The 13,895-nt window shown below is 29.6% G+C and overlaps 2 protein-coding genes across 2 annotated transcripts; both read left to right on the top strand.

Moving 5' to 3' along the window:
* The first annotated feature begins 6,207 nt into the window (after positions 1-6,207).
* LOC140866742 (protein DETOXIFICATION 33-like) lies at positions 6,208-9,405 on the top strand. Its single transcript, XM_073271777.1, has 7 exons — positions 6,208-6,499; positions 6,717-7,258; positions 7,356-7,442; positions 7,622-7,678; positions 8,278-8,516; positions 8,721-8,926; positions 9,145-9,405. Exons 1-7 carry the CDS (start codon positions 6,239-6,241, stop codon positions 9,259-9,261), a joined length of 1,509 nt encoding a protein of 502 aa, XP_073127878.1. The 5' UTR covers positions 6,208-6,238; the 3' UTR covers positions 9,262-9,405.
* A 1,007-nt stretch (positions 9,406-10,412) lies between these two features.
* LOC140861135 (L10-interacting MYB domain-containing protein-like) lies at positions 10,413-11,639 on the top strand. Its single transcript, XM_073264144.1, has 2 exons — positions 10,413-10,868; positions 10,965-11,639. The coding sequence occupies exons 1-2, from the start codon at positions 10,413-10,415 to the stop codon at positions 11,637-11,639; spliced, it is 1,131 nt and encodes a 376-aa protein (XP_073120245.1).
* Positions 11,640-13,895: the final 2,256 nt, after the last annotated feature.

Genomic DNA, 13,895 nt, shown 5'->3' with positions numbered 1-13,895 from the left:
ACTTCTATATTTATTTTTCCATTTTAATAATTTTTCATCGGAATATTGATGTGTCATTGGAAACTCGGAAATTTCCGTCCTCATGCCATCAATTTTCGATGATTTGTCATCGTTTTTCGACGCCACAACAACAACAATCCGATAAAAAAAGATTAGAATCGAGAAAGCACACAATAATGGATTAAAATTGTAAATTTACTTATAAAATGACCAAAAATAAAAAAACGTGTATATTGCAAGATAAAAATTTTTCCATACGACATGGGACAATTATTTACATGTTTTTTCAAGAGAAATAAAGATAATATATATAACAAATTACTTAATGTTTTTGTCTTAAAAAAATTAAGATAATATAAAAAATCATTTTTTTATTTGGTATAACTAACACGATGGCAATTCACGTCCTTGAATATAATTGTGTTTGGGATATTTAAAAACAACCTAATTTTGTCTTTTTCCGTGGCAAACAAAACAGAAGCGGAAAAAAATGGACAAGGTCTCGTTTGACCCAGAAATTATGCTTTTCTTTATTTAATTATATCTTAGTTTAATATTTATTCATATATAATTCGACCAACTTAATTTTTTAATGTACTAGTTTTTCACCCGTGCGATGCACGGTGTGTTATTTTATATATTTAACGATTAAATATATAGGTAATAAGTATAATCGTTTGAATATATTTAAAAATATTGATAAAATATAATGAATATATTTAAAATTTAATAATATCATATATTTATAACTTTTAAAAAATATAAAGTTTTTTTTGTATAAAGTTGAATATATATACCGATCAATACGTATCGAAATCTCTGTATATCGTAAAATTTTGGTATAATCGTTATGATAATTATATGTATCAAAATTTTTGGTACACCGATTTCGGTATATATCAAAATTTTTGGTGCGGTATCGGTATAAAAAAATTTTATTCAATATTTTTCGATATGACATATATTTTTGGTACGATACGGTTTGTTGTCCTTAAGTATATATAGATCATTTTTGCGACCAAATTATGGTATCTTCAATATAATTTCGGATTTTCTATTTCTCTCTAGTATTATTATATACTACAACTCTTTAGGATTTTAAAACGTAATGTCCCACAAAATCTTATAATTCTAAAAAATATTGTTTCATACTTTAATTAACCCATTTTTAACAATGTATAAAAGGAAACTATTTAAATTTATTTTTTAATAGACCAAAATAACAATATACAAATCATATTTAAAATTTTTTATTATTTTAATTTAATATAGTGGGTAAAATTTTCATATAGATAAATTTATTTAATTTGGTAAGATTATAAAAATTGTTAAGTGTATATACACAAAAACCAAATATAAAAGTTTTTTAACAATAACCTTTTTGAAAAAAATAAAAAAAATTACAATTTGTTCGGAGTTTAAAAATTATAAATGGTTTAAAATTATAAATTTTAACTAATAAGATAGAATATTATACTTTTCTTCAAATTTAAAGACCAAAAATATGTTCATTAATAAATTATCTTTGTTTAATATATCATATTTTTCTTTTATATGTGTTTTTAATTGCAAATATTTTTTATTATATTTGTTTTTAGTTTTCTTAAAGAGCGAAATTAGATAATTGATAGGAAAAATTTTTATAATGAATATTAAAATTAAAAAAAATAATTATCTTGTTAAAAAAATCTATGGTAAAAAATTATGGACTATATTTTATTATTGTTTTTTTTAGTGTTTTGTGTAGTTATCTTTCAAAAGTATATACTCTCATAAAACCAGATAAATATTATTTCTATTATAATAAAAAAATAATGTAAATTTATTTTTAAGTTTTTTTCTTCTATTAATTTTATTTTCAATGCAGACAAAATTAAAAATATTTTCTTTTACCATAAAAAAACTAATAAGAAAACAAATGTATTTTATGTGTGTTATATAAATATTTTTAATTTAATAAATTATTTGATGAAATATTTTTTAAAAGCTAAATTACAACATGCGACTTCTCTTGTTGAAAAAAGCTAAATTATAATATATGATCTACATCGTATATTTTTATGTGTATATAAATATTTTTAAATTTATGTGATTGATCACCAATTATTTTCAATACAGGATCATCACCAATTGTAATAAAAAATATCATCATTTTATCAATGAAATTTCCCCACAAAGTGCATGCTAACTTGTGGTGCCTAAAAAATTATAAATATATATGGAATATATAAGAATTCAAATTCATAATCACCATAAAAATAAGATATTAAAATAACAATATTTACCCCAATCACATCTAGTAAAATAAAGTGATAAATTGACACAAATTAAAATATAATAATAAATGCATGCCAAGATCATTTAATTACACGACACTTCAAGATTAAATATGACAAAAAATTTTGATTCGTCGATGACTTCTGCGTTCGTCAAATGTTTAAATTTCTTGAATTCAAATATATTTGACGGAAAATTATGATTTTTTTTATTTCGAAAACATTTGTTTTATAAAATATTACATTTTCAGAATTTTTAAAAGAGCGTCGTCTATAATATTTGGTATATTGACTTTCCATAAATCTATATTACGTATCTTAATTAGAACCTTGATATAAATTTACTTAACATATTCTAAAAAATAATTATCATTTTTAATCAAATTTATTAATCGACAAAAAATTTGAATTTTTTGAAAAATATTTATTTTTAAAAATTCTGATTGAAAAATAATATATGATTTTTATAATATCTTTTTATATTTTTTTTATTAATAAGAGTTATATCAACCAAGATAAAGAATTTAATGTAATCACACAAAATTGGTATGTCAATTTAAAGATTATCTCAAATGATATAAGTATTTCTCATAAATATGGTAAATATTTTAAAACGAATCAAATTTTTATGCGAATAATATTCTAACATAAACTTTTTTTTAAAGAAAAATGAACCTCCTTAATTCTGTAAAATTTCTAAATTTTAATTCTAAATTAGGTAAATTGTATTATTTATGGAACATTTTATATGTAATTGAGAAATATTCTAAATTCGTTGTATTATTATAGAAATTTAGAATTTATTAAAATTTCACATATATGCGGTAATTTGTTTCAAAATTTGATTTGGTAATTTGTTTCAAAATTTGATTTGAAGCAAATTTTCAGACGAATTTTGACCCATATAAATTTTAATTCTAAATTACAAAAATTTTATCATTTATTGAAAATTTTATATATAATTGGAAAGTCTGCAAAATTTTGTTGTATTATTATTATTATTATTATTATTATTATTATTATTATTATTATTGTTGTTGTTGTTGTTGTTGTTGTTGTTGTTATTGTTATTATTATATAATATATATAGCATTTATTGAAGATTTCACATATATATGATAATTGTTTGAAAAGTTTGTTCGTTGGCATTGGAAGCATGTTTTCAGATGAATTTAGTTCCGTATAAAATTGTTTATGAAGCAAATTCGAAATACTAAATGAAATAAATTGTTATATAATACATTTGTACATTATTATTTATAGTATTGTAAGATATTTTGAAATATATATGGACTCAAATAATTAATTATTTTTTATAAAGTGATTAAGCAAATTTTAAATTAAAGTAAGTTTTTGGCAAATAAAATTATTATAAAGTAAGTTAATTTGAATCAATTATATTTGTGCATTATATATATAGATATATATGAAAATGACAACTATTTCTAAGTAATATTTAAAATAAATTTCGGTGCATAAAACATATAAATAGAATTAAATAAAGTTTGTTTCCTATTTTAGCTTAAAATTTTTGGCGGGATTTTACTATATTTGGCAAAAACTCAGTTATTATATATATATAGATTATAAGTTACTTTTATTTATTTCAAAGTAACATACTAAAGAAAAGAATTCACTTATTCGATAATTTCAACAATTAAAAATTGTTTTTTTTACTATATATTTCTCCCAAATAACTAGTAAATATTTTTTAAATTCCCAAAATATTTTTAATAAGAAAAAAAAAGTTTATTGAAGCAATGAGAAAGAGCAAAAAGTTTGAATACATCAAAACAACATATCAAACTGCTTTATTTGAAAAAAAAAAAAAATGAATCAACATAATTTTTAAAAAAAATTTCTTAATTTTATTTTAATTCTTATGTCTGTCTGTTTCAAGATCAGACGATTATGTATTATTTTGAGCATAATTTATTCTCATAATTAATTAATTAAAAAAATTTATAATTCGATCCATGAGTTATTGTTTTTCCTTAAATTTTTGTTTTTTGATTTATCTAAGTTTCCGTTTGTTTGGTAGTTTATTTTTCAAAACCTGATTTATTTTGCTTATAGTATCAATTACAACACGAGAAATATGAAATCGTGGATCTAAAATCTTTCAATCCAAACCAAACTTTATTTTAATGATTTCCAAGCAAGAATAATAAAATTAATTTGATTTGGTGCCAAAGAAGAAAAAGATTAAATTATATATATTTTGGTTATTTGGTTCGCCACTTTGAGACGGACCTAATATGATAATATTGATGGGGTGATTAGTTAGGTTTGCTAAGCATAAAAGTCAAAGAATGTCTTCGGTTTCAAGCTTTCACCAAACACCTTGACGTTGAGGTTCCAAGAAATTAATGAATACGATCATGCATCTATACTGTTGTAACTATATCGTTTTTGTTCTTTTGTTTTTCCCTTGCGTGATAATCAAATTTAGGAAAAATTATAACTCTTGTTCTTCATGTTGTCAAATTATAGTCCTAGTTATTATATGTTTCAAATTTTAACGGTTTTAGTCATGATTCTTATCATAATATTGATATGATATTGCACACATAGATATCATTTTAGTGTAATTACGTCCGTTGCACATAAACAAATAAAAGAATCTAAATTAATTTGCAAAAATAAAAACAAAGATAAAACACTAAAATTGAAATCGAAAACATTTAATATCAATAACAAAATTACTAAGAGAAAATATGTATGAGTAAAATTGCAATTTTCCATCAAAACTAGTCAAAATCATGTGCAAATTTGGTTTTTTATGCAGCAAATATATTTTTTTGTGTAGTAGTCATTGAAAATTGACATTTAAAGGCAGAGAGAGAAAGATCAGACGCAAATGAATAAAGAGAGATGATTATTCAATATTAAATGCCATTACTATTTAACATTTTTTTTAATATCTGAAGAAAATAATTAGGGATAGAATAGAATAAGTAAGACACTAGTCAGAACAACTATTTTTATTAATAAATTGAAACTGGATAAAAAAGATTTTAGATATAAATTCACAAAATACACCCACATCATTTTCTCTCTATATATATATACGATCCATTCATAGTTTTATTAAACATTATACACAAAAACTCGTCTAAATCCATATCAAGTACCGATTAGTTTTGTAAGATAAATATCCAACCCCACCCGACCCACATGAAAAAGTATTATCTTTTATACAAAAATTTATGTGAAACGATCTCATGAGTCAATTTGTGATACAGATTCCCTATTTGACATATTCATGAAAAATTATTATTTTTTTATGTCAAAAATATTATTTTTTTTTATTGTAAATATAAGTTGAATTGACTCATCTCACGAATAATGATCTATGATACCGTCTCATAATAAATTACCTACTAATTATTATTATGTTTACTATAATTATAGATGAGATTAATTGGGTAGTGATTGTTTGACTCATCTCACAACTATAAATTCATAAGAATAAACTATCTTCCAAAAAAAAAAAAGAAGAAAACTTATTCTCTATTATAATTAAAAAAATAATTGTTTCATCAATACCTTTCAATTCATTATCTCCCAAACTAAAGTCATATCCCGTTGTACTCGCCACTCGGTGCTTTTTTTCTTGTGTAAAAAAAAAAATAGGTTTATTTTTAAATTGTGAATAACTTTTATTAAAATATACTTTAATCTAGTTTATATTTAAAAAAAAAAAAGATACTCAATGTTGTTATGTACCGACGTCATGTTAAGGCGCCAACACATGCATGGCCAACGAAGAAATTTTGAAGATCCTCGACCAGTACACCTAATCATTTGGATATATAAACAAATTTCTACACCAGAAAGATCTTCCACGAGACAAAGCCAAAAATTTATAAACTATAATTGGTCAAAACTAGTTACTGAAAAATTAATACACATGCAAATATACATGACACAAAGCTAATCAAGAAAGCCACCTACAGAATATGAAGTCATCTACTTTAGAGATGGAAAAAGAAAAAGAACTTCAGATCATTCCAAATGTTAGTGTCAGAAAAGTGGGATCTAGAACCTGCGACGAATCGAAGAAGCTGTGGAAGATTGCCGCGCCGGCGATTCTCACGGCTGTCGCACAATTCTCTATTGGATTTGTGACTGTTGCATTTGTAGGCCATCTTGGAGAGGTGGAACTTGCTGCTGTTTCAGTTGTGCAGAATGTGCTCGAGGGTTTTGTGTTTGGCGTAATGGTGAGTATCTTGTGGCTTTGTCTATATATGTGAGATGGAAAAATTAAGACGTCATTTTAAATGTTATATCAGATCTTGAATCTTGAATTAATTAATAAATACTGCTTCTGTTTTTGGATCTCAAAATTTTTCATGGGATCTATGATTTTGGTAGAGTGGGGTAATTCTTGATTGTGGAACCAACTTCAAGATTAACAAGAAACGTGTTTTTTTTTAGCTAGGAATGGGAAGTGCCCTCGAAACACTCTGTGGGCAAGCAGTTGGTGCTGGACAATATGAAATGCTTGGAATATACCTCCAAAGATCATGCGTCATAACTCTTGTCACAGCCATATTCCTCTCTCCCCTGTATATTTTTACGTCACCGATCCTGAAACTTCTTCGACAAAGTAAAAGTATCTCAAATCTTGCAGGAAAGTATGCTCTTTGGGTGATCCCTCAGTTATTCGCTTATGCATTGAATTTCCCAGTTCAAAAATTCCTCCAAGCACAGAGCAAAGTATGGTTTATGGCCATAATTTCGTTAATTGTCTTGGGTTTCCACGTCTTCTTGAACTGGCTAGTTGTGATAAAACTTGGGAAAGGCTTGCTTGGTGCTGCTATGGTGGAGAATACATCATGGTGCCTTGTGGTCTTAGCTCAAATGGTTTATGTGGTATCCGGATTCTTCCCCGAATCATGGACTGGATTGTCTTTGAAGGCATTTAAGTCCCTTTTTGGATTTGTGAAGTTGTCTCTTGCATCAGCTCTAATGCTTTGGTAGGTTGTTGGATTTTGAATGTAGATGTATAAGCTCTGTTTCTTTCGTTTTAGGTGATTGCATATGAACTTCTTTTCGATTTTTTCGAAATTGCAGTTTGGAGCTATGGTATTATACTGTGGTGATACTTATGGTTGGCTGGTTAAAGAATCCAGAAATTGCAGTTGATGCCATTTCCATTTGGTTAGTTCTTCAATTCTGTCACGGTTTCAACACCAATGCATCCCTGTCTTGCCTGTTCTTATCCGAATTCCTGCATTCGCCCTGGCCTAAATGCGTTGAGTTTTGTTATAAACTTGACTACAGAGTACCCCATTTGGGATATTATTGATTCATTTATACATTAATCTTTTCCATGACAGCATGAATCTGGAACTTTGGACATTAATGATAACTCTGGGCTTCAATGCTGCAATCAGGTTAGAAATCTTGGTCTATCCATCCCTATTGAGAAGAACAAAATCGAACACTTTCCACAAACAAAACAAAGTACTTGTTATGGCCACGACTGAGGGATCGGGTTATGGGTCGGTGAATGGGTTGATCGTTGAGCTCTGAGATTTGTTTGTTGCTTCTTCTACCTTGTCTACCTATTTTTCGGGAGTTTCGAGGCTCGTTTGAGAGAACCTCGCGATCTCAATATTTAATAATATTGTTTGGGAGAAAAGTTGAATGTCCTATTCCTTTCATCGGCAGTCATATAAATACAAAAGAAAGCATTAAAATTCCCTATCTAGGCTCGAGATACAAGCACTTATTAAAGGAAGGTAAATCAGATCTAATCAATCCATTCCTTATTTTCTGAACTTTCCATGAGTAAATCTTTGATATAGCACATCCTTGATTTTTGCTGCACGATTCTTGTTTGATTTGGGCTGGGCTGTATGGATTGAGTTGGAGTTGGGCTGGGCTGCCTGAATTGGGTTCCTAACAGTACTTTTTCAGTTGTAGAATTACAATGAATAGTTGAGTCATTTGCAAACTGTGACAACTTATTGTTAGATTCCTTAATTTGCAGTGTTCGTGTTTCAAACGAACTTGGAGCTAATAGTCCCAAAGCAGCGAAATTCTCTGTTGCTGTAGCTGTCGTTTCATCAACACTGTTTGGAGTCGTGTTCGCCGTCTCCATTCTTGCAACCAAGAACGTGTTTCCCAGGATGTTTTCTGATAAAGCAGAAGTCATAAAGGAGACTTCCAAGTTGGGTTATTTCTTGGCTGCAACCATTCTCCTCAACAGCATCCAGCCTGTACTCCATGGTGGGTAGTACAATATTATTCTACATATATATCTCGTATCAAATCATAAAGAGAGCTGTGAATAACCTTATAAGATTGAGTGATTTAGCCTTCTCGCAACTTAGGTAAATTATTTTCGTAAACTAAAAACACAACGTGAAGTAGTTGCCAGCAGAATCTACCTCGTGAACTTACTGACGATTTGCTAGCTCCTCAACCGTGCAGGAGTGGCAGTAGGGGCAGGCTGGCAAGTGTCTGTTGCACTAGTAAACATTGGGTGTTATTATGTATTTGGGATTCCTCTCGGGGCGTTGCTCGGTTACAAGTTCGATCTTGGCGTGAAAGGGATCTGGTTAGGGATGTTATCTGGCTGTTTGCTTCAAACTGCGGTGTTGCTTTTGCTTGTGGCTCGAGCTAATTGGAACAAAGAGGTTTGCACTCTGCACAACTTAGTTGTTTTCTTGTTCTGATTCTAGTTTTTGATAAAAAAAAGCGACTTAATGCTAATTAGTGAGCTATTTTCAAATCATTTAAACAAAGTTTACAACTTTCCAATGAAATCATCTTTCAGTCCAGGCTAAAACCTGATACATTTACTCCCTGATTTTGTTACATACTTACATATGATATCTTATTTGTACTATTGCAGGCTTCCAAGGCTGTGGAGAGAGTCCGGACCTATGCCGACACGTCGCGGCCTCAAATAGAGAGATCGGCAGAAAATAGTGTAAAATTTAAGGAACTTGAATGCATCCCAATCCCATGATAGGAGAAAGAAAAATGCTATACCAATTAATTATTGCTTTAAACATTTCCTATATATTTGTATGAAATTCTCTTGCATTTAGAGCAAGTGGATTGGATCTTTTGGATTGTTCCGTCACGCTCTATTCTATTATGGGAGTGTTTGGTAGGGATTTTACAAAGTGATTCTCAGCTTTTAGCTACATAAAAGTGATTTTGAGTGTTTGGAAATGTTAAATTCTGCTGTAGCTTTTACAATTTTTAGCCAAAAGCAATAAGCTCAAATTTGATGCTTTTTTTAACTTCTGATTTTTTGTTTAAGGTCTACAATTATAAGTTGTCATTTATACCCTTAACAAACTTATAATATTACATAATTACCCCTGACTTCGTATGACCTAATTTTTCTCCTCATTCACGCCTCTTCCAAAATCAGCCGCGACAGAGGCGATTTTCGCTTTTATCGAATTCATGCCACCTTCAGAAATCGCCGACGGATTCCTGCGACTACCGACGACGACTTGAGCTGAATATTATCTAACATCAATCGACTTCCGGCGACGACTTGAGCTGAAGATTATCTAACATCAATCGAAGGTTAATTCTAGATTCTTCCTCGATTTTATTCTTTTTTTATATATGAACGGAATTTTAATTGTATAAACAATATTAAACATATTTTGCTCCCGTTGATGATTTTTCTTTATTCAAATTTGTTGTAGCTTGGAAACCTTTTGACGGATGGATTTACCATTATTAAACTGTGTTTGCGTTATGCTTTAAAATACAGAATCCATAGAAAAACTAGTTTTGGATGATCGGTCTATGATTTTTCAGAACACAATTACATTGTCCCGATTAAAAAAAATAATGTTTGATTTAATAATTAATAGCTAGATTTGATTATGGATTAATTTGTGATTAATATAGGGATTTGGTGGAAGGAATAATGAGTAGGCTGAATAAATTATTATGAACATAAATACTCGAGAGCTAATTTTGGATATGATTTAATTTAAGAATCTCGTTTAAGGAATGGACAGAAGGATCAAACATTAATGTAGTTGATATAATGTTTCTTTTGATTTATTAGTATTCCATGGATGTTGGCATATTTTTTACCACATATTTTAATGCATTCAGCCACCATTGTTTGATTTATGATGTGTAGTAATGGATTCCCAAATGCCTTGGGCTAGAAGTTCTGATTCTAATTTTGAGATGCATTCACAATCATTATTACAACCACGGTCACAACCATTATCACAACCATCTCAAAGCATTGATTCTAGTAGACAACAAAATATGAGAATTAATGAGCATATTGGGAAGGCAAGTTGGGATCGTGCAAAAACTGAGGCATTTATTAGAATATGCGTAGAGGAGCTTCAAGCAGGGAACAGGCCCGGTACTCACTTCAACAGGACTGGTTGGGAAAATTTGATTTGTAAATTTGAAGTTTGTACGAACCTTAAGTATTCAAAGATACAATTAAAAAATCGTTGGGATGGCTTGAAGAAAGAATGGGGTCTTTGGAAAACATTATTGAGAGGAGAGACTGGACTAGGTTGGAACCATGAAAAGGGAACTGTGGATGCAACTCCTGAGTGGTGGCAACGAAAGATACAAGTGAGTTTAAAAAATATGAAATTTTTATGATATATTTTACTGTTTTAATGCTTGCTTACTTTAACACATGAATATGTAATTTTATATTTTTATTAGGAACATCCTGAAGCTGCCAAGTTCAGAGAGCGAGGACCTATACTAGTTGCTGATCAACATCTACTATTTTCAGATGTTGTAGCTTCAGGGAACAGTATATGGGCACCAAGCTCTGGAATAATGCCACCACACTTACAAGATGAGCCTACTGATGACAATATACATTCTAGTGAGATTGACAGATCCGGCATTGACCATACAACTGAAACAAATGACACACAACAAACCAACATGGAGAGTGGTTCTTCTAGAAGAAGTAACCTTAGAAAAAACCTGTTTTCTGCTCCTGTTCGTCATAAAAGGCAAAAGAAAACATCAACTGCAGAAAAAATTGCAAAGTGTCTAGAGCGGATGGTTAATACAATAGAGAGTGAATCACAATCATCTCGGGTGTCAAATGGAAATGTGGGACAGTACACTATCAAAGACTGCATGGAAATTTTAGATTGTATGTCTGGAATTGAAGAAGGTGGTAGTTTGTGGATGTATGCAACACGGTTGTTTTTGAAACCTGCTGTTAGAGAGTTATTTTTAACTATCAAGAGAGATGATTTACGGCTAAAGTGGTTGCAAGATCAGATGGAAAGAGACATGCAAAGAAGGACTACTTCAATTATTTCAGCTCATGCATCACGTGGAGAATCATACCATAATGACAATGCTTCTTTTGGATGAGCATCATTTAAATAGGATTTAAACAATATTTTAATTTTAAATAGCTTATGTAGCCTTGAAGGCATCGGATGATTAAAACAATTGTCAATCTAGTTGTTATTTTCAGCTTTCGTGTTTGTAAAGAGTTATGAATCTTGGTAAGAGTGAGATATGTTGGGAAATTTCTATTGTTTGTTTTGTTTGAATATTGTTAACGTTCACTTCTCGCAGTGTTTTAGATTTAGTTAATGAAATTTCAAGTCATTTTACTCTTGAATTACTTCTTATATGTTTCTTTTTTGTTTTATATTTCTCTGTATTTGCAGCTAGCATTTACTTTGCCCTTCGTATTGGACCAGAACACTTTTTTGTCTTAGGGAAGGAATACCACTAATTGGTATATTTTTCATTTTACAGGAAGCTTGAAAATGTCAGATAGTGACTTAGAGAGTGACTCAGACGGTAGATTGGATTCCATTTCTCCTTCCTCGGGTTCTGAAGAGTTAGACGACTTCATGAGCACCGAAGACATTGAAGGTACTAGTTCAAACCCACCCACTAAGGGGAGAAAAAAATTGTTATTTGCGTTAACAGTTGGATCAACAATATATTGTGAGAAATATTTGCTTAAGACTCCATGTTATGATCGTGAATATAGTGGATGGGCTTCATTGATGTCGATACTAAATGGAAATCCTCGTCGTTGTCACCAATCTTTTAGAATGCATAAAGAGGTATTTTTTTACTTATGCGGAATTTTAGTGGACAATTATGGCTTGAAACCTACAAGAAGTGTGACTGTTGAAGAGCAATTGGCAACTTTCATGATGATAGTCGGTGTATGTGAAGGGAACAGACAAGTACAAGAGTTTTTTCAACGATCTGGTTATACTATTAGTATGTCCTTTCATAACGTTCTGAAATCTTGTACAAAGATGTCTCTCGATTGGATAAGGCCATTTTCTGATCACAACACAACTCATCCATATATTCAAGAAAACTCTCGATATTTCCCTCATTTTAAGGTAAATGATCATAACTTTTCTTGAATATATCATCTTTATCAAATGTTTTTTTTCCATGGTTCATATCTGCTTTCTTACACAAATTTTCAGGATTGTATTGGTGCAATTGACGGTACTCACATCAAAGCATCAATACCGTGCCACTTGCAAGTTCCATTTATTGGCAGAAAAGGTAGTCCAACTCAAAATGTAATGGTGGCATGTGATTTTGATATGTGTTTTACATTTGTGTTGCCTGGTTGGGAAGGGAGTGCTCACGACACTAGAGTTTTCTATTCCGCTATTAAAGATGCATCAAAGAACTTTCCAATGCCACCTAGGGGTAAATATTATCTAGTTGATGCAGGATATCCTAATATATTGGGATTTCTAGCTCCGTATAAAGGGCAAAAATATCACATTCCAGATTTTCAGCGTGCCTCTTCATACAACAATCATCGTGAGGTCTTCAATCACTTGCATTCATCTCTGCGTGATACCATTGAACGTACTTTTGGTGTATGGAAGAAAAGGTTTCAAATCATGAGTAACATGCCAGTCAATATTTCTTGGTCAGACCAGGTTGCACTTGTGCCGGCTACAATGGCAATACACAATTTTATCAGAAAAATGGATGCAAGGGATGAAGATTTTTTGGAGGCTGATTTAAGAAGAAATAATAGAAATGATGATATTGAACAAAATGGTGCAAACAACACAGTTTCTTATGGTCAACCATCAGATGAGACCATGGAAAAATTGAGGGATGATATATGTGCATCAATTACATTTGGAAGGATCGGTATCCCTTTTTTCAATACAATAAATTGAACATCAAATTTGGTTTCTCTAGTTTTGATCATCTTCATTTTTTTTATTATTATAGATTGCATATATTTTTGTGAAGGACTTCTACAGTTTTTGAAAAATTTCAAGCAAAAGTATGGAGATTTTTTGTAATTTTTAATGATTGAAATATTTGTATAATGTAAATCAAATTTGGTTTCTTCTAGTTTTGAATATTCAGTTTTTTTTTAATTATAAAATGTCGTTTAACTAATTTAGATTTTTTCAAAAATTTTACATTGTTATTAACAATAATTATTTTCCAAAAAATATGGCATTTCCTTGGATTTTTTTAGATATCTTGTATATTTGTATATTTGCATCTTCTTGGATTTTTTTGTAGATATCTTGGATTTTTTTACAAATATTATAAATTTTTATATTTTTTTAATTAATATTGTATATTTTGTAAAGCATTAATGTTATA

This window comes from Henckelia pumila, chromosome 4 (genome assembly GCF_033568475.1).
Source record: "Henckelia pumila isolate YLH828 chromosome 4, ASM3356847v2, whole genome shotgun sequence".
In the NCBI taxonomy this organism is placed as follows: domain Eukaryota; kingdom Viridiplantae; phylum Streptophyta; class Magnoliopsida; order Lamiales; family Gesneriaceae; genus Henckelia; species Henckelia pumila.
The sequence above is the reverse complement of the archived record's forward strand: the minus strand, read 5'-3'. Positions and strand labels throughout refer to the sequence as shown.

Excerpts from the sequence above, each read along its gene's own strand:
- LOC140861135 (XM_073264144.1), top strand. The coding sequence starts at position 10,413 with ATGGATTCCCAAATGCCTTGGGCTAGAAGTTCTGATTCTAATTTTGAG. Across the intron at positions 10,869-10,964 it reads GGTGGCAACGAAAGATACAA|GAACATCCTGAAGCTGCCAA; the intron begins GTGAGTTTAAAA and ends TATTTTTATTAG.
- LOC140866742 (XM_073271777.1), top strand. The coding sequence starts at position 6,239 with ATGAAGTCATCTACTTTAGAGATGGAAAAAGAAAAAGAACTTCAGATC. Across the intron at positions 7,443-7,621 it reads GTTGATGCCATTTCCATTTG|CATGAATCTGGAACTTTGGA; the intron begins GTTAGTTCTTCA and ends TTTCCATGACAG. Across the intron at positions 7,679-8,277 it reads GGCTTCAATGCTGCAATCAG|TGTTCGTGTTTCAAACGAAC; the intron begins GTTAGAAATCTT and ends CTTAATTTGCAG.